This window comes from Hyla sarda, chromosome 2, assembly GCF_029499605.1.
Source record: "Hyla sarda isolate aHylSar1 chromosome 2, aHylSar1.hap1, whole genome shotgun sequence".
Lineage (NCBI taxonomy): Eukaryota > Metazoa > Chordata > Amphibia > Anura > Hylidae > Hyla > Hyla sarda.
The window spans coordinates 295,025,158-295,052,515 of NC_079190.1; the positions used below are offsets into that span (position 1 = coordinate 295,025,158).

Below are 27,358 nucleotides of genomic sequence, written 5' to 3' on the forward strand. Positions count from 1 at the left end.
TAAAATCACAAGAAAGTATTTAAAATCCACGTTGAGACAATCACATATATACAGCTCTCATAAAGGCAGTGGTATCCGTCTGGTATAGGTGAATTTGGGACAGGTACTAATGCCTTCCATTTTGAGTCCTTGTAGTTTATCACCTGTGGAGTCTAAATGGTCTCTGCACCTGTCTGCAAACATTAAATATTATATAAAATGGAGGCTTATAAATCCACTATGTGCTTCTTAATGTCCTTCAGGCCTGTGGTTGAGTCAAAAGGCGCACTAGGGCTACTTATGGATAAAAAAAATTATTCTTTTTTTTTTTAAATTGCTGAATTAAGTTGCATTGTGTTCCTTGCTGCTGTGTTATGAAAAAAAAATTGGTTTAAAATTGAATATCTGCAAAGAAAAAGAAATTTTTTTTTTTTTTTTACTACTTTTGATAATGATAAATTCCACACGACACAAAAGAAAAGTTGCAAGTATTGACCCAAACAGTTATATCACAAAAATCACTAGGATAAAAGCATCCTGAAGTTAATACATACCATATCTTAAATATTAGAATGGCCCGCCTAAGAACCCAACTTTTCTTGCACAATTCAAACACACAGTATTTAGATTTTGAGCCTCTGTGGGACCAATGTAAGTCATGACAAACTCTATACAAAGTTGTGTAATATGTGCTGTGTAAATGGAATAAATAATTATAAAGGCAATCCGGACTTTTTAAACTGTTAACAATTTACCTAGAGTCCCATGTGGGTATGTTTTTCACCTTTTTTATACCGATTGATAATGTATTTATTCTAGACAAAGATGTCCCTTTTTGTTGCTTTTACAGTCTTGGGTAAAATTATTGAATTCTTCTGATCTTTTGTGGTGATGTCTCTACTTACTGAGTCCTCTTTTTTTCCCTAACAACTCTTTCCTGTAAACCTGCTTGCTATTTATGCTAGTTTTGTTGTTTCATCTGGAGTAGCACCACTCCGACTTGTGATAGTACCGTATATACTAGAGTATAAGCCGACCCGAATATAAGCCGAGGCCCCTAATTTCACCCCAAAAACCCAGGAAAAGTTATTGAATAGACTAGAAGCCTAGGGTGGAAAATAAATCATCCAACCCCCCCCCCACCCCCCCTTCATCATCACTGCCTGTCATAATCACCCTGTCGTCATCCCCCCCCCCCCCCCCTTCATCATCACCGCCTGTCAATCCCTTCATCAGTGGTCTTCAACCTGCGGACCTCCAGATGTTGCAAAACTACAACTCCCAGCATGCTCGGACAGCAATCGGCTGTCTGGGCATGCTGGGAGTTGTAGTTTTGAAACATATGGAGGTCTGCAGCTTGAAGACCACTGCGGCCTTCGTCATCATCCAGACCCCCCTTTAGTTTTCTACTCACCTCCCCTCGGTGGGAAGGAAGGGGGAGCTTTTCCGGGCCATCTATGCTGCAGGGACCGTCTGATGGGGAGGGTTAGTCATTCCGGGCTGTCCATCTTCACCAGGAGGCCCTCCGCTCCGGGCCGCCCCCAGACTAGTGACGTTGCCTTGACGACGACGCACAGGGACGTTCATGCGCAGGGACGGACGTCCCTGTGCGTCGTCGTCAAGGTGAGAGTTGTAGTTTTGCAACGTCTGGAGTTCCGCAGGTTGAAGACCACTGAGAAGGGATTGACAGACGGAGAGTTCACTCGAGGATAAACCGAGGGGTGCGTTTTCAGCACGAAAAATCGTGCTGAAAAACTCGCATTATACTAGAGTATATACGGTGAATGTTTGCATGCCGTCTGTACCTCATCTAACTTGTATTTTAGATTTTTGACAGATTAGTTATACGGTTGCACTGTAATGCTACATTTCCATGTAACAATTATTTTTGTGCCTTTTTTAGTAGCTCAACAGTGTATATTAAATTCATTTTACAGTTTACTTTATTTAAATGTTTTTTTTTTTTTAATCAGGAATGCAGTAAACCACAAGAAGCCTTTGGTTTTGAGCAGGCAGCTAGAGATTATACCCTACGTATGTTTGGAGAAATGGCTGATAGTTTCAAATCGGACTATTTTAATATGCCTGTGCATGTAAGTATCAATGATGTGTTGTGGTACCCTGTTATTTTTGAGAGCACAGTATAGAGTTTTGTTTACTTCATCAGATGGTGCCTACAGAGCTGGTAGAGAAGGAGTTTTGGCGTTTAGTAAGCACCATAGAGGAAGATGTAACTGTTGAGTATGGAGCAGATATTGCTTCAAAAGAATTTGGCAGTGGATTTCCTGTACGAGAGGGCAAATTCCGTGTCAAACATGAAGATGAGGTAAATATATTACACTTTGGAAATAATTGTGGACTGTTAAGTTTACTAGTACTTATTTTTATTGTTAATTTTATCTCAGGAGTATCTGGACTGTGGCTGGAATTTAAATAATATGCCTGTAATGGATGCATCAGTTTTGGCACATGTAACTGCTGATATTTGTGGAATGAAGTTGCCCTGGCTTTATGTGGGCATGTGCTTCTCTTCTTTTTGTTGGCATATTGAGGATCATTGGAGTTACTCAATTAATTACTTACACTGGTAAGATTTAACCTGTAAACATTTGAGTAATACACAAGTTAACTACTATGTTCTTAGTTTTACATGGATGTTTTATCAGGGGTGAGCCAAAGACTTGGTATGGTGCTCCTGGATATGCGGCAGAACAGCTGGAAGAAGTGATGAAGAAACTGGCTCCAGAGTTATTTATTTCTCAACCAGATCTCCTCCATCAATTGGTTACCATTATGAATCCAAACACTCTAATGGCTCATGGTGTGCCGGTATGTTTTCAAATTGATGATCCATGGTTGGTCATTAAATTCTGTTAAATATGGGCAGGTCTGATGGCTTTACATCATTATTAGGATTTGTGTGTCTCGAAATTTGCGAGATTAGACTTGTCCATAAACGTACATTTTAAGATTGTTCTGGCAGCAAAAGAATAAAAGCAAATATTAACCCAGAATTATTGTTCTCACATAAAATGTTAATATGCGAATTTCCAAAATAAAAGGGGCATTGGCGCTCTACATGCATTTTGACTTCCCTTGTAGATTTGTTTCACAATAAATCGAACACTAAGCAAAGTCACAATTTATTTCCAGGTAGTTTTTCTTAAAAAGACTATTATGAACTTTTGTGGACACTGCTTAAGGGAGTTGGGCACTCGAGTGTTGTTACCTTTTCATTTTACAAATAAGGAGTGTTATGACCAGTCAATTCAGGTTGCATTTTTTTTGTTTATTAATTGCTTGTTTCATTCTTAATAGATATATCGAACCAATCAGTGTGCTGGAGAATTTGTCATCACATTTCCACGGGCATATCACAGTGGATTTAACCAGGGCTTTAACTTTGCAGAGGCAGTCAATTTTTGTACTGTGGACTGGGTAAGAACTAGTATTTAACCAGCATGTAAAAGTGAAAAAGTAGTTAAATAAGTGGACAAGTATGTTGCATAAGTTATACCATATGCTAATCCTGCGTTTTTCCCAAAAAATGGCAAAACGGCCCCCATGGCAGTTTTTCATTGAAAAAAATCGCCGCGGCCAGATGTTAGCTGTAAATCAATGAGAAATAAAAAAAATTCCACATTGCCTTTTTCAGTTTGGCATTTTTTTTTTTTTTTTTTATCCTTATGGTATTTTATTTCACCTTTTTTGGTGTTTTTCAGCTCCTTGGCGGTTCTGCAAAGCCGCAGCATGTTGAGACTATGAAATCGTGTTTTTCTCCCATGGAAGTCTATGGGAGTAAAAAAAAAATAATAAAATAAAAATGCCAAGAAAAGACGTGGGTTTTTGCAGGCGTTTTTTATTCTTTTTTGGACTTTAGTGATTCAAATAAGTGATGGAGATACTTTTTTTTTTTTTTTTTTTTTTTTTTTTATTAAATTTTGTAGGGTACCATTGGAAAAAAAAAAAAAAAAAAAAAAAATATATATATATATTTATATATATATATTATATATATATATATATATATATATATATATATATATATATATATATATATATATATATATATATATATATATATATATATATATATTTTATATATATATATATATATATATATATATATATATATATATATATATATATATATATATATATATATTTTATATATATTTATATATATATATTATATATATATATTATATACTAGTGATGGAAAAAATAGAATTTGATGAAAATTTTAATTTTTTTCTAACAATTTTTTTTTTAAAACAATGATCAATTTATACTTTTTTTTTTAGGTAGTACTACTACAAGCATGGAACACACTGTTCCTTGAAGGGAGAAGTAGTACCTGTACTTATTGACAGATCGCCCCGGGTGTCACTTCTGACTGACACCTGTTGTGATCCTCCTATATCTATATAATGTATAGATGCAGGCGGGCAGCCGCTCTTCTATGGTCCCCTGCACTGCCATATATATATATATATATATATATATATATATATATATATATATATATATATATATATATATATATATACATATATATACATATATACATATATATACATATACATATATACATACACACACACCTATTCATATTTCCCGCAGAGAGCTGTGATTGGACAGATGGTTCCAGCCAATCACAACTCTCTGTGGGAAATATGAATAGGTTTGTGTGTATATATACGTCAGTGCAGGGGCCCACATCTATACATTATATAAGAGGATCACACACGCAGCGATCTGTCTATTAATGCAGGTACTACAGCTCCCAGCATGGAGCAAAGTGTGCTTCATTTTGGGAGCAGTAGTACCTGTAGTTAAGGACAGATCACAGCGGGTGTCACTCCTGACACCCGATGCGATCATCCTTCATCCCTGAGATGCGGAGTGGCTTTCTCCTGCGCTCGCATCTCTGCTCTGTACTCAAGCCACTCACTCATTCATATTTCCCCTGAGAGCGGGGATTGGCTGCCATCATCCGGCTAATCCCCACTCTGGGTGGAAAATACGAGTGAGGTGAATTTCTATTCCCATCACTGGCAGGCCCGGAGTATAGTGCAGAGATGCGAGCGTTGTATAGAGCCACTCCGCATCTTTGCTATATTATGGACAATCGCATTGGGTGGCAGGAGTGACACCCAAGGCGATCTGTCGATTAGTACTGACAGTAGTAGTACAGTCTCATCCAATCATAGCTCCTCTCACACCTAACTTCCATATGCTGTTGGCTGGACACCCCCCCTCAGCACTCCAGGCGGCACTTCCTGTGTTTGGACTTTGGTCCAAAGTCTGTGTATGAGTTGGGGGAAAATGTGCTCTTGAGCTTTTTTAAGCACAAATAAAACTTCATTTATTTTTTTAAACAAAGTAGATTACAAATATTTTTCATTTACCATAAGGAGTGCAATAGCAAAAATTTTTTTAATGAGCGTGCCCATTTAAGTGTTCCCCAGTGTGTTCCCCAGTGTGGTCCCTATTCCACACAGGTTTTCCGCAGCATGTGAACAAGGCATGAAATAACCAGTTTACATGTATTCCCAGCTATTTTCCCTTTAGTCTTCTTTAATCCCCTTCAAAACACAAACATGCTCACCTCAGCCCAGCATACAAAGGTTGTCAGAAAGCTGCTCCCGGGAGATTATTATACACATCATGTGGTGTGGCAGTTTTTCCAAATTCAGCAGATTTGGCCTACATTTATTTAAAATAAAGTTATTAACTTATCTTAGAAAATCCAAATGCACAAATCTGAATTTGTCCTTTCTTTTTAGCTGCCTCTTGGGCGCCAATGTGTGGAACATTATCGAGCCTTGAACAGGTACTGTGTGTTCTCTCATGATGAGATGATCTGCAAGATAGCCAGTAAAGCAGATGTATTGGATGTTGTTCTGGCTTCCTGTGTACAAAAAGATCTTGCTATTATGATTGAAGAGGAGAAATATCTCAGAGAAGCTGTCCGCAAGATGGTAAGTATTGTGCTAAGCATTCTACTGTTATCAAACTAAATGTTAGCCTGTACCTTGGCACTTCATTCAAAGTTCATGGGACTGATGGAAATAGCTGAGGAAAGCCATTTGATGTGCTCGATTGTTGTTCTGTGCACACTCTGTGAAGACTCACAACTACTGATCGTGATTGTGGGAGCTTGATGTAGTTGGACCACATGTAATCACATGATAGCTAATACATGGCCCATTTCATAAAACCTTCTTTTTAAAAGGGTTATCCAGGATTAGAAAAGGTTAGTTGCATTTTTGTATTACAACTCTGCTTCATTCACTTCAGTGGAGCTGAGCAGTAGTGCCACATGCTAACAGATGACAAGTACTGTAGTGATATTTCTGGAAGAAGAAAGCTATATTTTTCTAATCCTGCATAGCATACTGAACCTATAAATGTTTAATATTTTATTTATATTTAGCTGTGTTTGTTTTTTGATGAGAAATACTTTACCTACCACAGAATATTATTTAATCTGACTGCACTTCTTTCTTATTCTAATGTGTAATGATAACTTCTTTTATTTTCATATATCTGCTATTGCCACTCTTCTTTTCCTTCCAAAATATTGAGAGGAAATAAAAAATCTAAGCATGTCAAAATTGTATTGGGTGAACTGTCTGTCAGTTCCAGTCTACCAACCTCCCTGCTTCTCCCCATAGCTTTATAGCCTGGTCCATATGGAGTTTTATGGAAGCAAATGATTGCAATTACAAAACAAACACCTGTAAGCTAGTCTGGCAAGCACAGCCAACTTGCTATATTGTTCTGCACTCCTTACATGCGATTTATCTTCCCATATAAAAGGACCTTTGTTGCGCATGTTTGTGGTGTAGCTTAAGGGGTTAAACAGGGAATAAAAATTATCCCCTATTTACAGGAGAGGGGTTGTGTCTGATCACAGGGGGTCCAACTAGTGGGACCCCCCACGATCTCCACAGCAGGGCCAGTTTCTTACCCGCTCCGTCAATTATTGTCCCGTCTTAGCTAGTAATTGGTTAAGCAGGCCATCACTCATAAGATCATTTTGTTTCGGAAGATGGGGGCCTGAGCACTCCTAAATAAGAAATTGTCCCTGTTCTCAGATTATAGGGTGTCCCACTAGTTTGATCCACCATGATCAAACACAAATCCTCTATCCACAGTGAAGAGGATACGTTTTATTCACCAGTAACCCCTTTTAAGGAACATAGCTTGTGACTTGGTTATAACTTTTAGCTCACTGTGGTCCATGTACTTTACTGTGGCTTGGCTGTCCTGCATATTTAAAAAAGTTACTGATTTGCTACTGTATGTTATTAATAGAGGACTATTATGTAACCAAAGCTGAATTAACTCTTATATATTTTCTCTAGGGGGTTGTGGAGTCTGAAAAGATCAATCTTGAGGTACTAGCCGATGATGAACGGCAGTGTGTGAAGTGTAAAACCACCTGCTTCACATCTGCAGTATTTTGTCCCTGTAGTCCTGGAGTTCTTGTTTGTCTGCACCATGTTGATGCTCTCTGCTCATGCCCTACCTACAAGTATAAGTTGGGGTAAGACGTGTAAAACTTTGTGACTTTTAATTTAGAACCTTTTTCTTAAATTGTTTACCAATGCCATAGTCTGGTTAATGTTTTGAAGTGGTTATGAATTTATCATGTGCAACTTGTTGCACAATTTTGTCGCAAAGCCCCTAATATGTTGCATATCTACAGCAGCACTGACCTGGCTTACAAAACTGGCTCTGGACAGCATTTGTTAAAATTGCACATTTTGGTGATATCTATTCAAAAGTTGCAGAGGAGTGGTGTATTGAAGTGTAGTTTAAAAAAAAAAAGTGCACTAGCCCATATTTTTCACATGCCATGGCAGCACATAATTTGGTGCACCACACAAATTAAAGGTGTAGAAAAATTGTTAATCTACACTACCCTTCATGAATTCTCCACTTAGTGTGTAGGCTAATTGTATGCCATGTGCCACATGTGCTACATTGACAGTGCCTGAATGTAAAACAGTCTAGAAAAACTTGGCATCAGTTTCTTTTGTTAGCACCAAATTCATCCCGTTTTGTTTAGTGTATTGTGCACAATGTATAACTGTCGAGTTGTTGGATAAAATTGCTTTGTAAGGTTTTCTTTTGCAGTTTTGTAACACTACTTTACAGTCTGATTCTTTTCTAACAGGTATCGTTACACCCTTGAGGATTTGTACCCTATAATGAATGCTGTGAAATTGCGTGCAGAATCCTATGATGATTGGGCTTCTGATGTTGTTGATGCAATGAAAACCTCAACAAATAAAAAAGGTGGGTTGATGTCTGTACATGGTACAGTGGTCCCTTAACTTACAATGGTCTCAACATACCATATTTTCAACATACAATGGTCTTTTTCTGGACCATTGTAACGTGAAACAATACCCAACATACAACCCACATACAACTTACTTTTCTATGTAAAGACTTGCTTTATATGTATTAGCGCAATAGGACAGTTGACTGTTAAAAATTAATCTGGATAGCTTGGAGGTTTGGGCTGAAAAGTGGAAGTTGAGGTTCAACACTGAATGTGTATTAAATGCAAAAGCACTAGGAAAAGCTGACATGGAAAAGGACTTGGGAGTTTTAGTTAATAGTAAATTTAACTGAAGCGATCAGTGTCAGACAGCTGCTGCCAAGGCAAGCAAAAACATGGGGTGTATTAAAAGAACTTAGATTCCCATGACAAGGAAATAATTCTACCACTGTACAAATCACTTATCAGACCACACATGGAATACTGTGTACAGTACTGGGCACCAGTGTACAAGAAAGACATAGTGGAGCTGGAAAGGGTTCAAGGACGGGCAACAGAGTAATAAGGAGAACTGCAGTACCTAGAAAGATTATCAGCTTTAAGGTTATGTAGTATAGAAAAAAAGAAGGCTTAAGGGCGACCTAATAACTATGTATAGATTTATCAGGGGGCAGTACATAGAGCTCTCCCATGATCTATTTATACCCAGGACTGTATCTATAACAAGGGGGCATCCTCAAGAGGAAAGAAAGTTTTTACACAAGCTCATACTGGGTTCTTTACTGTAAGAACATTGAGGCTTTCTCTCCCAGAGGAAGTGGTCATAGTGAACAAAATTAAAGGGGTACTCCGCTCTCTGCTGACATCTGTGTCCATTTTTAGGAACTGGCCAGGGTAAAAGGAAATCCCTGTAGCAAACATATGCTGTTCTGGACAGTTCATAAAATGGACAGAGATGTCAGCAGAGAGCACTGTGCTCGTGATGTCAGCAGACAGTTCTGTGTTTCAAAAAGAAAATAATTTCCTCTATAGTATTCAGCAGCTAATAAGTACTAGAAGGAGTAAGATTGTTTAATAGAAGTAATTTACAAATCTCAAATAAAGAGAGACCCGGCACCACCTCTGTAAGTGGTTTCTTTATTCCATGTCTTCAAACATAGGAAACAAGCAGGGGAGAGTGAGCGTGGGACACGGGGGTATCCTCTCGGGGACGGGACCGTTTGGCGCCGAGGCGCTTCGTCAGACCGGCGCCAAACTGTCCCGTCACCGAGAGGATACCCCCGCGTCCCACGCTCACTCTCCCCTGCTTGTTTCCTATGTTTGAAGACATGGAATAAAGAAACCACTTGCAATGAATATCCGGGTCGGTGTGGTGAGTTGCTCCGTTTTCCTATCTCTCTGCTGCATACATAATTTACAAATCTGTTTAACTTTCTGGCACCAGTTGATTTAAAAAAGAAAGTTTTGCACCGGAGTACCCTTTTAAAGAGTTAAAAAGGGGCTTGGATGCATTTCTAGACAGTAATAATATTACAGCATATCGATATTAGATTTATATAGACAATACGTTGATTAATTCCATATTTGGAGTCGCAAAGGAATTTTTTTCTATCGGCTCCATTGGGGGACACAGACTCTGGGGTATATGCTGCTGTCTCTAGGAGGTTGACGCTATGGTAACCAAAAAGTCGGCTCCTCCCAGCAGGATTTACCCGCCTCCAGGCCACTGAGCAATTCAGTTTTTGCTTAGTGTCTTAAGGAGGTGGACATGGTCTGGTTTTCTCCAGACCAAGTCTCATATTTTTTATTTTATTAGGTTTAGGGAATGTGTTCTTTATTCCTTTTTATTTCGGTTTTCAGGTGGGGACTCAGGAACGCAATGTTCACTGTTTCCCCATTGGGAGAGGTGGCAGGCATCTTGGATGTACTGTTAACCCCCTCTCACCAACGGTCAACGCTTGGGTGTGTACTTCATGGGTCCGGGTCCCCCTACCTCCCTGTTCGCCTCACTATGAGCTTGGCTTGCCGCAGGTGGAAATGCCGACCACTTCTTCAGGCCACACGCGTCACTCTTCTAGAGGACGTTCCCGCGGTTGACGATCTGGCTCTCCTGAATCACGTACCAGGTCGGAGTCTCCCTCTTCCAGAGCCGCCTCCACTTGTTCGCACTCTCTTGGAGAGCTAGCGGCCGAGGGTTCCAATTTGGCATCTGAATCGGAGGACCGTTCGAACTCAGTAGACACGTTGAACTCATCGGTTATGGCCATAAGAGACACCTTTAACCTAGAGGACCCAGGAACTTCAGACGCAGCTCCAGAAGTATCCTTTCATCGTGCCCGACCGGCATCCAAAGTGTTCAGCTCTCGCGCTGAATTGAGGCCATTCTAGAATCTGCCTGGATGCACCCTGAGAAGAAGTTTCAGGGACTGAAGAAAGTCTAAGCGCAATATCCTTTCGCGAAGGACCTGGTTTCCAAAGTGACTTCCTCTCCGATGATGGATCCTCTCGTTTCCCGCCTCTAAAGCTACTACTTTGCTGCTGGCGGATGCAGCGGCCGTCAAGGATCCTGCAGACAAAAAGGTTGAGTTGTTAGCAAAGTATGCCTTTGAAGCAGCGGGTTCTTCCCTGCTCCCTGCCTTCGCCTCCACCTGGGTGTCTAAGGCCCTCTCGGTTTGGCAGTCCCAACTCCATCAGGGCATTCTTTCAGGTTCTCCCCCGGAAGAACTGTCTGCTCTGGCCCTCCAATGTTCCAAAGCTGGAGATTTCCTGTGTTCTGCTTCCTTGCACTCAGCTTGCTGCGCTGCCTATGCCACCGGTAATCTAGTGGCCCTCCGTCGTTCCATTTGGCTTAAAACTTGGAACGTGGACGCTGCATCTAAGAAGTCTCTCACAGAGATTCCTTTTACTGGTTCCCGTCTTTTTGGCAAGCGCCTGGATGAGATTATCTCTGAGGCGACAGGGGGCAAGAGCTCTTTATTACCTCAAAACAAATCTAGCACTTCTTTCCATAGGAAGTCTGGCCTCTAAAGGGTCCAACCAGGCGCCTCCACGGGACAAGAAGGTTCCCTTTTTCAAGGCCCGTCCCTTGTGGAAGTCGGACACCAACCGTCCCGACCCTTTTGCGGCTAAATCGGGCAACCGCAAACCCACTTCTGCATGAAGGGACGCCCCCACACGCAGCTTTTTTCCGGGTGGGAGGTTGTCTTTCTTTTTCGAGACCTTTGGACCACGCACATTCAGGACTCCTGGGTCAGGAACGGGGTGTCCAACGGGTACCGGATAGAATTTGCCTCCCTTCCGAGGGATTGTTTTTTCCAGTCCCATGCTCCCCGATCTCCCTCGCTTGCAAGGGGATTTCTGGAGGCTCTTCAGTCCCTTCTCGTCCAGGGTGTCATCGTCCCAGTTCCTTCAAGGGAACGCTTTTGGGGTTTTTATTCCAATCTTTTTGTGGTTCCCAAGAACAACGGTTCTGTGCGGCCAATCCTGGATCTCAAACATCTCGACCAACATCTTCTTATCCGCCATTTCCGAATGGAATCTCTCCGTTCGGTGGTGGCATCTATGGATCAAGGGGAATTTCCTTCCTCAGTGGACATCAAGGATGCCTACCTCCACGTTCCAATTTTCCCGGACACCAGCGGCACCTCCGCTTTGCGGTTCCGGAAGGTCATTATCAATTTGTGGCTCTCCCCTTCGGTCTGGCCACAGCGCCACGAGTCTTTACCAAGATTCTGGCGCCTGTGGTAGCTCTGTTACGGTCAAGAGGGGTCTCAGTGATACCGTACTTGGACGACCTTCTCATCAAAGCCCCCACCAGAGCCCAGGCTCTGGAGAATGTGAGCCTCACTCTTCAGACCTTATGTCGCTTTGGGTGGATGGTCAACCGAGGCAATTCGTTCCTCTCCCCCACCCAGTCTCTGTTCTTCTTGGGGCTTCAGTTCGACACTGCCTCGGCTCGGATTCGCCTTCCGCCGGACAAACGTCTAGCCCTCTTGTCGGGAGTCCGCTCCCTCCGGACACCAGCCCCGGTCTCCATCCGTACTTGCATGGGAGTCCTGGGTCGGATGGTGGCAGCCATGTAGGACGTACGCTTTGCCCAGTTTCGTTACCGTCCTCTTAAGCGATTCTGAAGGGACAGTCTCTCTCTCTCTCTCTCTCTCTGTCTCTCTGTCTCTCTGTCTCTCTCTCTGTCTCTCTCTCTCTCAGTCTCTCTCTCTCTGTCTCTCTCTCTCTGTCTCTCTCTCTCACAGTCTCTCTCTCTCACAGTCTCTCTCTCTCACAGTCTCTCTCTCACAGTCTCTCTCTCACAGTCTCTCTCACAGTCTCTCTCTCACAGTCTCTCTCTCACAGTCTCTCTCTCACAGTCTCTCTCTCACAGTCTCTCTCTCACAGTCTCTCTCTCACAGTCTCTCTCTCACAGTCTCTCTCTCACAGTCACTCTCTCAATCTTTCTCTCTTTCTCAATCTTTCTCTCTCTCTCTCTCTCTTTCTCAATCTTTCTCTCTCTCTCTTTCTCCCTCAATCTTTCTCCCTCAATCTTTCTCCCTCAATCTTTTTCTCCAGTTACCTTTTCTGTGCCCCATCTCCTTTCCTTTTTACAGTCAGGGTTGGAACTAAGGCTGGCTCTCAGTTCCCTTAAGGGTCAGGTTTCAGCCCTTTTCTATTCTTTTTCAGCGTCCTCTGGCTTCCAATTCTCATGTCCGGACCTTCCTCCATGGAGTGGCACATGCGGCCCCTTCTCCCCCTTGGGCGCTCTCCATGGCGCACCCTTTGAGCCCCTTAGGGAGGTTCCCCTTCGCCTCCTTTCCTAGAAAGTGGCTTTTCTTATAGCTATTGCCTCCATTAGGAGAGTTTCTGAACTGGCAGCTCTCTCCTGCCATTTCCCTTTCCTGATAATTCATCAGGACAAGGTTGTTTTCCGACCAGATCCGTCTTTCTTGCCTAAAGTCGTTTCGGCTTTTCATCTCAACGAGGACATCATCCTAACGTCCTTTTTGTCCTGCTCCTTCTCATCCAAGGGAGCACTTGCTTCACAAATTGGATGTGGTTCGAGCAGTTCGGACTTATCTTTCAGTCACCTCTTCCTTTCGTCAGTGCGATTCTTTTTTTTTTTTTTCCTCCTTACGGAAGGCCGTCGGGACAGCCTGCTTCTAAGGCCACCATTTCTGGGTGGATCCGATGTGCTGTTTCAGAAGCTTACCGCTGCTAGGGGAGGACCCCACCTTTCCTTTTGGCTCATTCCACCCGCTCTGTGGGAGCATCCTGGGCTCTCCGAAACAAGGCCTCGGCCTCGCAGATCTGTAAAACGGCCACTTGGTCGTCTTTGCACACTTTTTCAAAATTTTATCAGGCTGATGCTAGTCTGGCCCGTAAGGTGTTGCAGGCTAGCCTTTTTATTCTCTGCCCACCCAAGGGACGGCTTTGGTACGTCCCAGAGTCTGTGTCCCCCAATGGAGCTGATGGAGAAAAGGAGATTTTTTTTTAGACTTACCGTAAAATCTTTCTCGAAGGATCCATTGGGGGACACAGCTCCCGCCCCTTTTCTGGGGTTCCTTTTTTGGTTATCTGTCCGAGGGAGTGTTTAGTTATTGTTTGTTCGGGTTCTCGGACAGTTCATGTTTTTTTTTTTTCTTTGACCTGTCGTTCTCCTCCTATTGCTCTGAGACTAAACTGAATTGCTCAGTGACCTGGGGGCGGGTATATCCTGCTGGGAGGAGCTGACTTTTTGGTTGCCATAGTGTCAACCTCCTAGAGACAGCGGCATATACCCCAGAGTCTGTGTCCCCCAATGGATCCTTTCGAGAGAGAGATTTTACGGCAAGTCTAAAAATCTCCTTTTTCCCCTGGTATGGGGCAGTTGGCATCAGCCTCATAAGGGATTTTTGCCGCCTTCTGGATCAACTCAGTAGGGACACGTAATGGACATAGGTTGACCTTGGTGGACTCTGGTCTTTTTCAACCTTATGGATTATGTTACTATTTCTGAAGTGCATGCAGTGATTGGCTAGTAGTTCTTCCTTACAGTACAGAGAGGTACTAAATGTTCTGTACTACTCTTTACCTGTGCCAGGTTTAGCTGTTCCTTTGGACACCAGGTGAAGGTGGCTCCAGTTTACTTTTTTGAGACACTGGGGAAAATTCATCAAGACTTGCACTGAGGAAAAGTTGATCAGTTGCCCATAGCAAGAGGATACGTATAATCAGCTCTCAAATGTATCACTTGAGACAAAGATCATGTGCAAGATGAATATATGGACAACTATTAATGGAGAGATCCCCTGAACTGAGTACTAATTGGATTTTATTGCTGGACAACAATTATACGACATAAAATGTAAAATTAAAAGCATAATCTGACAGTAAGCCACACAATCCCACAGTAAAATATGAAAAATAACTCACAAATATGTAAAAAAAAAAAAAAAAAAAAAAAAAAAAAAAAAAAAAGTATATTCACAAAACCCTCTATCATCAAATAAGTTTCACATATAACATTATTAGACGTCTATAGTAAATGAATGGAACAGTCCTGTGAAAAAAAATACAATATGGCTAAGTTCATCAGACTCTAATAAGATGGCAATAAGCTGGGGATATCTCTATTTAGTTACTATGTCCTCAAACTTGAGGAAGTACTCCCTGAGGAAGCCAAACGGCGAAACGACGTTGGGGTGCTGGTGTTGTGTAGGTAGGTACACTGTTTGTCTCCTAGCTTGTGCTCTGTGAGTGGGGAAGCTTCATGGTAATGCTGCTATTCTGTGCTCCATTTGCACACTATTATTTGCTTTTCCCCTTTCTCCTGACCACTCGCTGGAGGCCATTTATTCAGTGACCTCCTTACTTAGGTTTGTGTTGTTTTTTGTGCAATTTTTACATGACTGTCATGTGTAACTTATAATTTTTGTTATACTGGTGGCCCTACTCTTTAGTTAGGAATAACTGTCATGTTTTGCATTTTTGCATTTATACTAACTAATGATATATTACCTGCCTTACCAACTCCTTTTTGTCTGGCTATACTGTCCTTTTTAATTGCTTTTATTTAATGATGTTCTCAATAAAGTTTATTACTTATGTATAGAATTGATGTTCTAGTGTGTATATAGGATTTCTTGTTAGTTACCAACACACTCGACTTGAAATATATTGGTATTATTTTGCCCTTTCTTTGGATCTATCTTCTATGGAAAGGGTGTCTTAGTGGTCCAGCTACGTGCTACTATTGCCTACTATGGGATGCCTATCGTTGCTCATACCATCTTGGCTCACCCCCCCCCCCCCGGAGTTGGAGTGGAGTTTTTTGGGGTTTCTGCTTTTTCATGGTCAGTCTTTGCATTCCTCCTCCTCTTCCAGGCGGAGTGCTGTCAGTCTTCTATACTTCCTCCTGTGGCTGGTTCAGCCATCTCGTTGAACCCTTCCGCTACCGGCTTTGGTGTAGCTTATCTGGGACCCTATCTGGGTTCAGCCATCGTGCTTCCTCTTCTTCTAAGGGGTTGTGTGGCCCTTGTATGATTCCTGGTTTTGCTTTTTCAACCGTTGTCCCTCGATCTGCCGGCATTGGAGGTTTCTTTATTTCGCTCCTGCCCCTTTTTTGGCGGAGTTCAGCTGGATTTGCGCATTTTGTTACCATTTGGCTTTTGTCATCCTTGCTTTCGCATTGACCCTCTCTGGGGCACTTGTTGGTTCTGCCGGGGCAGTTCCTGTTTTTTTTTCCTCTTCCTTTTGGTGGAGTTCTGTCGGTTCCTGCCTGGTTTCATACCCTGCTTTCTCCAGCCCCTCGCTCTGCCCCCCCCCCTCTCTCCCTGTCGGGGTATGTCTTGCTCGGAAGCCATCCTGGTGGTCCTTGTGCTTCCTTCTGGATGTGAAGGCTCTGTTGTTCTCTGCTCTTACTCTCCAGCAATCTTTCTACTTAGGCTTAGGCCTTTCTGTTTAGGATGTCTTTGGCTCCCCGGGGTTCCTGGACAGTCTTGGCTGTGGCAAGTCACTTCTCCTTTTTTGGAGTGTACCAGGCTGTATCGAGCTTGCCCGCCAGTCTAGGTGGGTTCTGGGATGTTACTCTTTCAGTTATACGGTCCGTTCTGACCATTGGAATCCCCAGCTTGATCGGCCTTGTCTATTCCCTAGTCTCTTGCGTCTATGCGTGCCGGACGGCATGGTGACCTTTGGGGTAGTGGTGCCTTTTTTCTCTTGGCCGGTATTCTCTCCTTGGGAAGTCCACTCTTCCCTGGCGGCCCCAGAGTTGTTCAGGTCCCTCTCCCTCGGTATTTGCCCTTTCAGGCTCTCTCCCAGGTGGCCCTTCCATGCCTTGCGCTCCGGATAGTTTTTCCTGATGCTTACGCCATTCTGGGGGTTCTTGTCTCTGGCCTTGGCGGGGTTCTGATCCCGCTATTCTTTGACGTTTCTCTGCAGAGGCGGTCTTTGTTTCCCGCTCCATGTCCAGCCCCGGCTTAGGAGCTTGTTACGGTTCTCCGCCTCTCCTGTTTTGGGACTCCAAGGTCCCTCCATTTCTTCCTGGATCTGGCATCCTCTGTTTGTCTGGGTGTTGGCGCCTTCCCTCAGGTCTGTTTGAATTCCTCCTTCTCCCTCCAGAGTGGGAGGGGCCAGGATAGTAGGATCTTGGGGTAGAGGGCCTGCGGGTTGTCCTGGTTGCCCAGTCTGGCCGTTTCGCTCATCTACGACGGGTGTGGTCCACTTTGCCGTGTGTTCTTTCCCGCTCTCTTGCTAGGCGGCGTACTCTTGGGTTCTCTCTTCTAGGGATCGACCGATATCGTTTTTTTTAGGGCCGATACCGATACGATAATCGGTGGAGGTTAGGGACGATAGCCGATAACTTATACCGGAATATCGGTATAAGTTATCTTCTATTTATCCCCCCTCGACACCGCTGCAAGTCATTAATTTAAAGCGGGCGCTTTAAATCAATGCACTGCAGTGGCTTTTGCTGTGCCATAGCCCGCCACCCGCTTCTCTCCCCCTACCTGTCAGGGTGGTCGGGGCCATCCATCCTTCCTTCCTGTAGTGTCCGGCGGCATTCCGGGTGGAGGGTGAACCGGTCCGGGCTGTCCTTCTCCGGGGGTAATCTTCTCCACTCCGGGCAGGCTCCAGCCTAGTAACGCAGCATAGACGCCGCTGCGCAGTGACGCCCATGCCCTGTGTCCCCCCCCCAATTACGGTGAGTACAAAAAAAAATCTCCTTTTTGTGCTATTGAGATAACAGATGTTACAAAGTCTTTAAAGTCCAGATAAATGGATATTCTAGAACTGCAGAGTCTCTTGTCCATATGAGGGCAGTTCTGACCCCTTCCTCAGTGATAGGTTGTCAAAAATCAGTAGGCAAGTTGCTGCAATGAACGTGTGGTATATATGAACACTTCATTATGTTTTTGTGCAGCATACACTTTCATTTTTTTTACACCATTCACTGTGCAGTCAAAATAATGCAATCTTGATACCTTAGGTCAGTGCAATTTAAACAATACCAAATTTGTATGGTTTACATCATGTTTTGCTAATTTAACCCTTGCCGCAAATGGACATTCATTAACGTCCATCTGCGGCTCCTGAGCAGGTGAGCGCACATCATACCTGGTGGGTCCCGTTTGCTATAGGCAACCAGGACACACGGCTATTGCCGGACATCGCCGATCGGGCTGAAAGTAAAACGAAAGTAAACCTTGCCGGTTAGCTCAGTGGTCCTGTCCGGGACCATTGCAGTGAAATCGCGGCATCCCGAACAGCTTGCAGGACGCAAGGAGGATCTCTACCTGCCTCCTCGCAGCCTGATCGCCGAATGACTATGTGCCTGAGATCCAGACAGGAGCAGTCGAGCGGCGATAACACTGATCAGTGCAATGCTATTGCTATAGTGTAAAATCAGTGTGTGCAATGTTATAGTTCCCTATATGAAAATAAAGTGTTAATAAATGGGACTTAACCCCTAATGAAAGACTTAACCCCTAATAAAATCCCCCTTTTCCCATAAAAAAACTGTGTTAATAAAAATAAACATAAGTGGTATTGCCACGTGCATAAATGTCCGAACTATAGAAATATATTGTTAATTTAAAAATTCCAAAGTCCAAAATAGTGTATTTTTGGTCAAATTTTATACCGTTAAAAATTTATAAAAAGTCATCAAAAAGTCAGATCAAAGAAAACAAAAAATGATACCGATAAAAACTTCAGATCACGGCGCAATAAATGAGCCCTCATACCGCCCCTTGTACGGAAAAATAAAAAAGTTATAGGGGTCAGAAGATGACATTTTTCACCGTATTAATTTTGGTGCATGTAGTTAACTTTTTTTTTAGTAGTAAAATAAAATCAATCCTATATAAATTGGGTGTCCTTGCGACCATATGGATCTACAGATTAAATATAAGGTGCAATTTTGTACCGAAAACTGCACAGCGTAGAAACGGAAGCCACAAAAAATTACAAAAGGGTGTTTTTTTTTTGTTCGTCTTTTTTTCAATTTTGCTCCACAAATTTTTTCTGGTTTTGCCGTAGACTTTGTAATACCATTAATAATTTCACTCCAAAGTAAAATTGTTGGTGCAAAGAGCAAGCCCTCATATGGATTTTTAGGTAGAAAATTGAAAGTGTTATGATTTTTAGAAGGTGAGGAGGAAAAGGCAAAAGTGCAAAAATGAAAAATTGCCGAAGGGGGTTAAAGGGGTAGTCCAGTGGTGAAAAACGTATCCCCTATTCTAAGGATAGGGGATAAGTTTGAGATCGCGGGGGGTCCGACCGCTGGGGCCCCCTACGATCTCTCTGTACGGGGGCCAGGCTCTCCGGCCAGATAGCGGGTGTCGACCTCAGCACAAAGCGGCGGCCGACACGCCCCCTCAATACATCTCTATGGCAGAGCCGCTTCGTGCGGAGGTCAACATGCCCCCTTCCCGCGGGCTGTCAGGGCTCCGTACAGGAGATCGCAGGGGGCCCCAGCGGTCGGACCCGCCGTGATCTCAAACTTATCCCCTATCCTTAGGATAGGGGATAAGTTGTTCACCACTGGGTTCACCACTGGACTACTCCTTTTAAAGTCTAAACTTTATAGAAATGTTTTTGTAATTTTCTTAGCCTTTTTATTATGCTGCTTCTAAAACTTTTTTCCCCCCACACAAAATAAGTATGTTTAACCCCTTAATAACACAGCGATTTTTAGGTTTTTTCTAGTTTTCATTTTTTCCTCCTCTCCTTGTAAAATCCATAACGCTCCATCTATAGAGCTTCTTGTTTGCGTTACATATTGTACTTTACCACAAAATAAGTGAAGCCCCCAAAAAATTATTTGTAGGGCAAAATTTAAAAACAAAAAAAAGCCATTATGCAGCTTTTAGGGGGTTGCGTTTCTACATAGTGCACTTTTGGCCCTGATTTATCAAACTGTGTGGGAGAAAAACTGGAGTGATTTTCTAACAGCAAACACTCACATTGGGAAAATCTCTACAGTTGTTCTCTCACATAGTTTGATAAATCAGGCCCATTATCTTTATCTTTATTTTGTAGGTCCATACGATTTCAACGATACAAAATTATAGGTTTTATTTTGCTAGTAAAAGGAAAAAAATATAACTTTTTGTAAGAACATTAGTAGGCTTAAAATTGTCCACTTCTGACCCTTATAATTTTTTTTTTTTTTCTGTATACAGGGGTGTATGAGGGCTCATTTTTTTCACCATGATCTGTAGTATTTAATGGTACCATTTTTGTTTTTCTGCTATATTAAGTGGAAAATAAAGCGCAATTCTAGACTTTGGTATGGTTTCTTGTTATAATTCAGACATTTACACACACGGCGATACCACGTGATTATTTATTCTTTTTTTATTATCTTATTCATAAAATGGGGAGGGTGATTCAAACATTTTATTTGAGGGGGGGTTATAGGCACGGAGGAAGGTAGGGATCCTATAGGGGACTAGTTACCCATTAACTTCAATTGTTAAGCAAATACACAGTAAAATACAGCATGTGTGACCCTACCCTTAACTACCACGGACGTAAATGTACGTCCTGCTTTGGCGGTACTTCGTGCTCCAGGACGTACATTCACGTCCTGTGTATGACCGCGAGCATCGGACGGCAGCCGGGATCGCGCGGATGTCTGCCATTAACCCTTCAGATGCTGTGATCAGTACAGATCACGGCATCTGCGGCAATGTGCATGTTAAAATAGGTGACCGGATCGCCCGGAGCGCTGCTGTGGCGATCCGATCATCTGTAATGGTGGACGGAGGTCCCCTCACCTGCCTCCGTCCGTCTCCCGGCGTCTTCTGGTCTGAGATCGACCAGACCAGAGCAGAAGATCACCGATAATACTGATCAGTGCTATGTTCTCTGAACAGTATTGAACAGTATTAGCAATCAAATGATTGCTATTGATAGTCAAAAAGTTGAAAAATGTAAAAATAAAAAGTGAAAAATCCCCTCCCCCAATAAAAATGAAAACTGTCAGTTTTTCCCATTTTACCCCCAAAAAGCATAAAATTTTTTTCATAAACACATTTGGTATCGCCGCGTGCGTAAATGTCCGAACTATCAAAATATAATGTTAATGATCCCGGGCGGTGAACAGCGTAAATGTAAAAAAATAGTCCAAAAATGCTGGGTTTTTTTCCACATTTTATTCCAAAACAATTAATAAAAAAATGATATAAAGGTTTTATATATGCAAATGTGGCATCGATTAAAAGTACAGATGACTGCGCAAAAAATTAGCCCTCATACCACCCTATATACTAAAAAATTAAAAAGTTATAGGTGGTCAAAATAAGGCGATTTTAGATTACTGATTTTGCACAAAAGTTTTTTTTTTTTTTTTTTTTAGCGGTACAAAAATATAAAAGTATCTAGCCATGGGTATCATTTTAATCGTATTGACCCTCAGAAAAAAGAGCACGTGTCATTTTTACCGTAAATTGTAGTGTGAGAAAACGAAACCCTCCAAAATGTGCAAAATTGTGGTTTTCATTTAAGTTTCCTCCCTAAAAAATTTTTTTTTGGGTTCGCCGTACATTTTATCATAAAATTAGGTTTCCTTACAAAGTACAATTGGTCACACAAAAAACAAAAACGCAAAAATAAAATTCGCCTGGTCCTCAAGGTGAAAATGGGCTTGGTGCTTAAGGGGTTAAAGCTGTGTTCAGGGAAGCAGATACTGTAATAAAGTCCATCCCAAATTATACATGTAACAAGACTTTTATTTTTATTTTTTTCTTACTGTGTTTTACATTTTTTGTCAATGTGTAGGCCTTTCATGTCTTCGAAAACTTGTAGAAGAATCGGAGTCAAAGAAATTTCCGGACAATGACCTCCTGCGACATTTACGAGCTGCAGTACAAGATGCAGAAAAATGTGGAGCACTGGCACAGCAACTGCTGAATGGAAAACGTCATACCAGGTAATGTGCATGTCAAATAGGTCATTAAAAAGCTCCGTTGCATGTCATAATGAGATTTCCCAGACAGTGGCATGGTTGCATCAGTGTTTGCAAAGAGAATTGACAAGCTATTACTGTCATGACCGCTATACACTATAAACTTAAAAAAAAAATTAATAAATAAATAAAATAAAAATAAAAAACTAATCCTTGATTTTAACCCCTTAGGGGAACAGCCCATTTTGGGCTTGAGGACACAGGAATTTTTTTTTTCCTCCTCGCCTTCTAAGCACAATAAGTCTTTTTAGATTATTCCATTATTTCAACAAGATTATTCACAGACCCAGTGAGGGATTGTTTTTTTTTTTAATTTTTTTATTATACCTTTCATTTTACCATTAAATGTAAAAAAAAATTAAAAAATAGTATGTATAGTTGGAAATTTGAGAAGAAAATGGCAACTTTTGGTGGGTCTTGTTTTTACGCAGTGCACTTTAAAAAAGACAGGTTATCTATTTTCTGTAGGTAAATATGATTAAAATACCATGTTTTACACTCTCTTCTATTGTTGTGCTACGTTTAACAAAAAACCCTTAAACTTTAACAGAAGTATGTTTAATATTACCCTCTTCTGAGCACTAACTTTTTTATTTCTCGGTCGCTCTTCATTGGGGGACACCTATACTGTTGGGCATATGCTCTTGCCGCTAGGAGCCACTGACACTAGGAAAAATAAAGTCTGCTCCTCCCTGGCACGAAATACCTTGCAGGCTGCATCAGAGCAGGCTGCCTGGCTCCCCTCGCTTCCTCCTTCCTGTTAATAATAATAATAATAATAATGTGTTTATTTAAAAAAATATTTATACACATGCGTGTGTGTGTGTAATAAATATTATATACACACACATATACACATTGGGGGAGATTTATCAAAACCTGCTCAGAGGAAAAGTTGCTGAGTTGCCCATAGCAACCAATCAGATTGCTGTGTGTGTGTATATATATATATATATGTATGTGTGTGTGTGTATGTATATATATATAATTTTTTTTTTTTTTTGGAAGTAGTCTGGCTTGGCATAAATCCTGATTAGCTTTTCATATTCCTTAACAGGAGCTAAGCTGATACCAGGGAACACTACCTGAATAAGGTGGTGTAATGAGCTGCTTTGTATATGTATATGTGTATATATATATATATATATATATATATATATATATATATATATATATAATATATAAATATATATGAGAGAGAGAGAGAAAAATAAAGATGATGCAGCACTCCACAAATATGCAAAAGGAGGTTATTTATTCCATCATGTGCAAAGACAACGTTTCACCAGTCTCTCACTGGCTTTCTCAATTTGGTGGCGTTTGGCGCCCTCTTGTGGCTTATAATTGTATTGCGTCCTTGATTTCCCTTGCAGCTTCTGAGCTCCCCCTTGTCGCAACCAGTGGCAATGCAGCCTTGGTCTGTCATATTTGTTTTTAATTCAGTATACTATCTGCAGGGTCCCTTTCCTAGGGACTGTCTTGGGGCCACTTTTATTGCTTCAGTCACCCTGTAAGGTGACCTGCTATAGACTTATTACATTGTGTCAGTTGCGGTATACCTCTGCTGCCCCATTTTCTGCAGGGTTCTCACTGTCACGGAGCGTCTGCGAACCGCCGTGGCGGGTTGTTGCCAGGGATTTCAGGATCCCCTGGAAACTGCCGGGGATATATTCAATGCCTGTTCTCCCCTACCACTGAATGCCATACCATGTGCAAGGGCTTTTGTTTCCTGGCGGACACTAAGGACTCATTTGAGGGTCCGCCGGCCACCCACAGAGGGGATTTTCTTGGCGTGTCACACAATGTGGTTCCCTTTTATACAGGCTGCCGCATCCGCGGCTAGTGCTCCATATTCTCACTTCCAGTGCAAAGTCTCTGTGGCAGTGTCCCTGCGTGGGCATGGATCGGACCTCATATCGATATGCTGGAAAGTAGTCTTGCTTGTCACTCATCTCACAGCTGCCATGTCCGCGGTATCCCACTGCTAGTGCGAGGTGTCCGATGGAGTGACACCCTTGTCTACTAATGACCCATACCATTAAGCAAGACAGTGGTCTGCATGGCTTACTACGCCGCCTGTCAGACATCACACGGCTGATGTATCTGCGGCTGGTGTTTTGGTACCCCACTGCTGTGCGAGGTGTACGAAGTCGTGCCCCAGCGTGTAATAGGGACCCTATGCCAGTCGGTCAGATAGTTGTCAGCATGCCTTACTACTACTACTACGTCTGTTCAACTACCATACACTTCCCAGACTGTGGATGGAATTTCCGGTAACCTACTGCCAAGGCATAGTCCTGTGTGAGTTACCCCATGTTGCTCCACGGGCCCTATACAATGCACCATGTACTGGTTCGCAGGGTTCCCCATTCTCACGGCTGAAGGCTGGTGACCCACTTTCAGTGTGTGGTTCTTTAGGGACCCAGAGCAGCCATAGGTCTCTATGCCAGATAGCCAGCCTGTGTCCGCATGGTCACCCCCCTACCCCCTTTCCTGCTGAGGTTCCAACAGGAGTGTCTCTCGGTGGGTCTCTCATTGGACCTTTTATACCTGTTTTTCATACTGTTTCTACATGTTCCTGCCCCACATGCTTTCTTCATCTCTTGCATCTGCGACAGCAGTCCTGGTGTGTAGAACCCATAGGAGATAGGGTGTGGGTGTTTCCTGCAAGTTCTATGGACTTTCACAACTACAGTTGCAGCATTCTCTCTTCCCCTTTCTAAGAGTTCCACGTTGGTCTGCTAAGGGCATGGTTGTGACACACCGTTGGGTGTGGAGCCTGTCTTCCATACTGCGGGACATTAGGATGTCTGCGATTTTTCAGATCTGCAGTCTTGGTACCCCACTACTATTGTGAGGTATCCATGTCTGTGAATACTACGGTCCCTCTGCACGGGTGGAGCCCTCCTTCCTTTCTCTCAGTTGAATGTGCCACGGGCATTCCTGTAGTCTTGTTTCCACAAGTCTGTGGCGGTTGAGCACCTCTGTTCTTGCATGGAGCCTGGTGGGATGTCACAATCAGTTCAGTCCCCCATGCCTCCAGGTATCTTCCTGGATTCCTGTGCAGGCTGGCTTAGGCACCTGCTCTGTTGCCTTACACATGACCGGGACTGGCTCTGTTGGCTGGGCGCTTTCTACTGTATAGTTGTAACGATCTCTCTCTTCCCACTATATAGGTGGGGTTTCTGGCTTGGGCCCTTGTTTTTCGCTGGGAGCATTCAAAAGAGCCTTTCGCTGTCTATGCCTGTGTGCTTTCTGCCCAATATTGCAGCCTGGCACTCTTTCTGGACACTGCAATCTTCTGGAGTAACCTTCCTATCCAGAGACTGGGAGTCTCAGCCGGGTTCCCTTTTTGTTTCCACTCTGTTCCTGTCCTGACAGTTGTTGTTTCGGAATTCTGTGGCCCGCTTGGACCGCTGGGGTCAAAGACCGGTTGGTCTCCTTGTCTTGGACACTATGCGGGGATGCTGTGGCTTGCCTTCTTTTCTAGGTCTCGGCCCACCTTATTCTTTGGGCCTTAGTGACGGTTTAGGTCTTGGGCATGTGTAGTGGTCCTGCGCAGACTTCGCCACGATCCCATTTATGGGGCGGTCTTTCTGTACCGCACTTCTTCTGGTTTCGGCACGGATGTTTATCACCTGGAGGGTTTCGCGGTTGTTGGGTTTACCCTTCGGATGTAAGTCTTCCAGGAGACTATGGAACCTCCAGTTCCCATTTCTGCCACTGCGGTGTTCCGGGATGCTCCTTTTCAGGGTCTTCCGCTCCTTTCTTGGCCGTTTATTCTTCAGTGTCTGTCTTCCAAGTGACTCAGGAACCTCCGGTTCCCATGTCTATCACTGTGGGGTTCCGGGATGCCCCCTTTTCTGGGCGTTCCACTCCTTTTTTTTTTTTTTTTTTGCCGTAATTATCTTCCGTCTCCTCCTTCGGGGTCCATGTTCTCTCCAGATGGAGGGCGTTCTGGTCGTCCGGATTACACCTGTTTCGCTTCCTGGGAGCTCGTTACGGGCCTCTGGATGGGGGTTTTGGGTCTGCAGATGTTGAGATCATCGATCTTCTGCACCAACCGGATTCTGTCTCTACCCTTTTTCCAGTGGTTTTTTGGTCTCCACCTTCTGTGCTTGCCTTCTGCTCAGGCATATGCTGCTCTCCCTGGTGTTTTTCCGCCATGTTCAATCTGTTGACTCTGGATAGGGTTCTCTTTTTGTGCCCTTTTCCATTTTTTTTTTCTCATGCAAATAGTCTTTATTAAACAAAAACAGTATAAACAGTAAACATGTCCAAAAACAAAGTGGGGGGGGGGGGGGGGATGGTAGCTCGGAAGGGGCTCAGTGCACTCTGTAGAGTGGGGTTTCCAAGAAAGCTAACCAGGGCCTCCAGATCGCCCCAAATCGCTCTACCCGACCCGATGAGTCTGCCATCAGTTCCTCCATTCGACAGAGTATCTCCGTGTACCATTCAGTGATTGTCGGGGGGCATGTAGATTTCCAGCATCTGGGAATTACCGTACGAGCTGCCATCAAGTGGTAGTGGGCGATGACTGTAGAAGGGGTCTTGCGAGAGAGTGGGAGGATAGTCCGGAGCAGCACTTTAGGGTCATTTGGGTACCGCACCCTGGAGATGGTTTCAATACGAGAAATCGCTACATTCCAGAAGGGGGAGAGCAATGGACAAGACCACCAAATGTGAGACATCGTACCCCTCTCCCCTCCACAGCGCCAACAGAGATCTGACACAGAAGGGAACATTTTGTGAATTGTCACAGGAACCCTATACTAATTGGAAAGGAGCTTAAAGTTAGTTTCCTGTGCTCTGCAGGATATTGATAGTTTATGGCACATGGTGAATGCTCTGGACCAATCAGAATGGGCGATAGAGATCTGCAACTCTACCTCCCAAGCTGCAACATATGTCGGGGGCTGCTGGGCTGCTTCCTCCAGGAGTAGACCATAAATTAGGGGTACTGCCTTTGGGGATGGGGAGGCAGAGGTGCAGAGCTTCTCAAAGGGGAGTAGCGGTCTGTCAAAGTTCAAGTGGGTATGTTCTGCCCTGACAAAATGCGACCGTTGAATGTATTGCATGTATCTCGTGGGGTTGCGGAGACGTTCCAGGACTAGAGTGTCATAAGAACGCAGTAGAGTACCTTCCAGAAATCAATGTATCGGCAATGCCGGAGCTTCAGAGATCCCCAGAAAGGAGAAACATGATAGTCCCGGGGGGGAAGTGTGGGTTACCCAAGACCGGTGTCAGTGGCCCATCAGGAGAAAAAAAGCTGTGTGTCAGACAGATATCGCTGGATGATGGTGACCAATTCCCTGGACACCCACGGCAACTGACTTAGTCTCTTAGGTGAGACAGTCCCTCTAGGTAGCCAAGGTATCGCTGTAATTACTAAGTCAGTCCCCAAGGTCTCAATTTCTATCCAGCATTTCGAGGAGCAGCCCCAGAAGAAATCCAAAAACCGTGTCAGGGCCTTTTTCATTTTTTGTTTTCCAGCCGGGTTAGCCCTCTGTCTGGTTCTGTGTTCCTTGGACTTGATTTTCTACCTCCATGGTTCCGGCCCATCTGGCTTCCTCGTCGACTTTTCTTGTCTCCCTATATGGACCAGGGGTTTAGGGTCTCTGCCACGTACAGTCCCTTCC

At 43.3% G+C, this 27,358-nt stretch overlaps 1 protein-coding gene across 4 annotated transcripts in view; it reads left to right on the forward strand.

Moving 5' to 3' along the window:
• KDM5B (lysine demethylase 5B) overlaps positions 1 to 27,358 on the forward strand; it is a 110,878-nt gene that overhangs the window by 48,795 nt on the left and 34,725 nt on the right. For all 4 annotated transcript variants that reach the window (XM_056557536.1, XM_056557533.1, XM_056557535.1 and 1 more), the window contains 9 exons: positions 1,953 to 2,072; positions 2,147 to 2,305; positions 2,385 to 2,566; positions 2,646 to 2,808; positions 3,298 to 3,417; positions 5,769 to 5,963; positions 7,353 to 7,534; positions 8,168 to 8,289; positions 21,533 to 21,683. In XM_056557536.1, the coding sequence (XP_056413511.1) occupies positions 1,953 to 2,072; positions 2,147 to 2,305; positions 2,385 to 2,566; positions 2,646 to 2,808; positions 3,298 to 3,417; positions 5,769 to 5,963; positions 7,353 to 7,534; positions 8,168 to 8,289; positions 21,533 to 21,683 (1,394 nt within the window). The remainder of the gene's footprint in view (positions 1 to 1,952; positions 2,073 to 2,146; positions 2,306 to 2,384; positions 2,567 to 2,645; positions 2,809 to 3,297; positions 3,418 to 5,768; positions 5,964 to 7,352; positions 7,535 to 8,167; positions 8,290 to 21,532; positions 21,684 to 27,358) is intronic.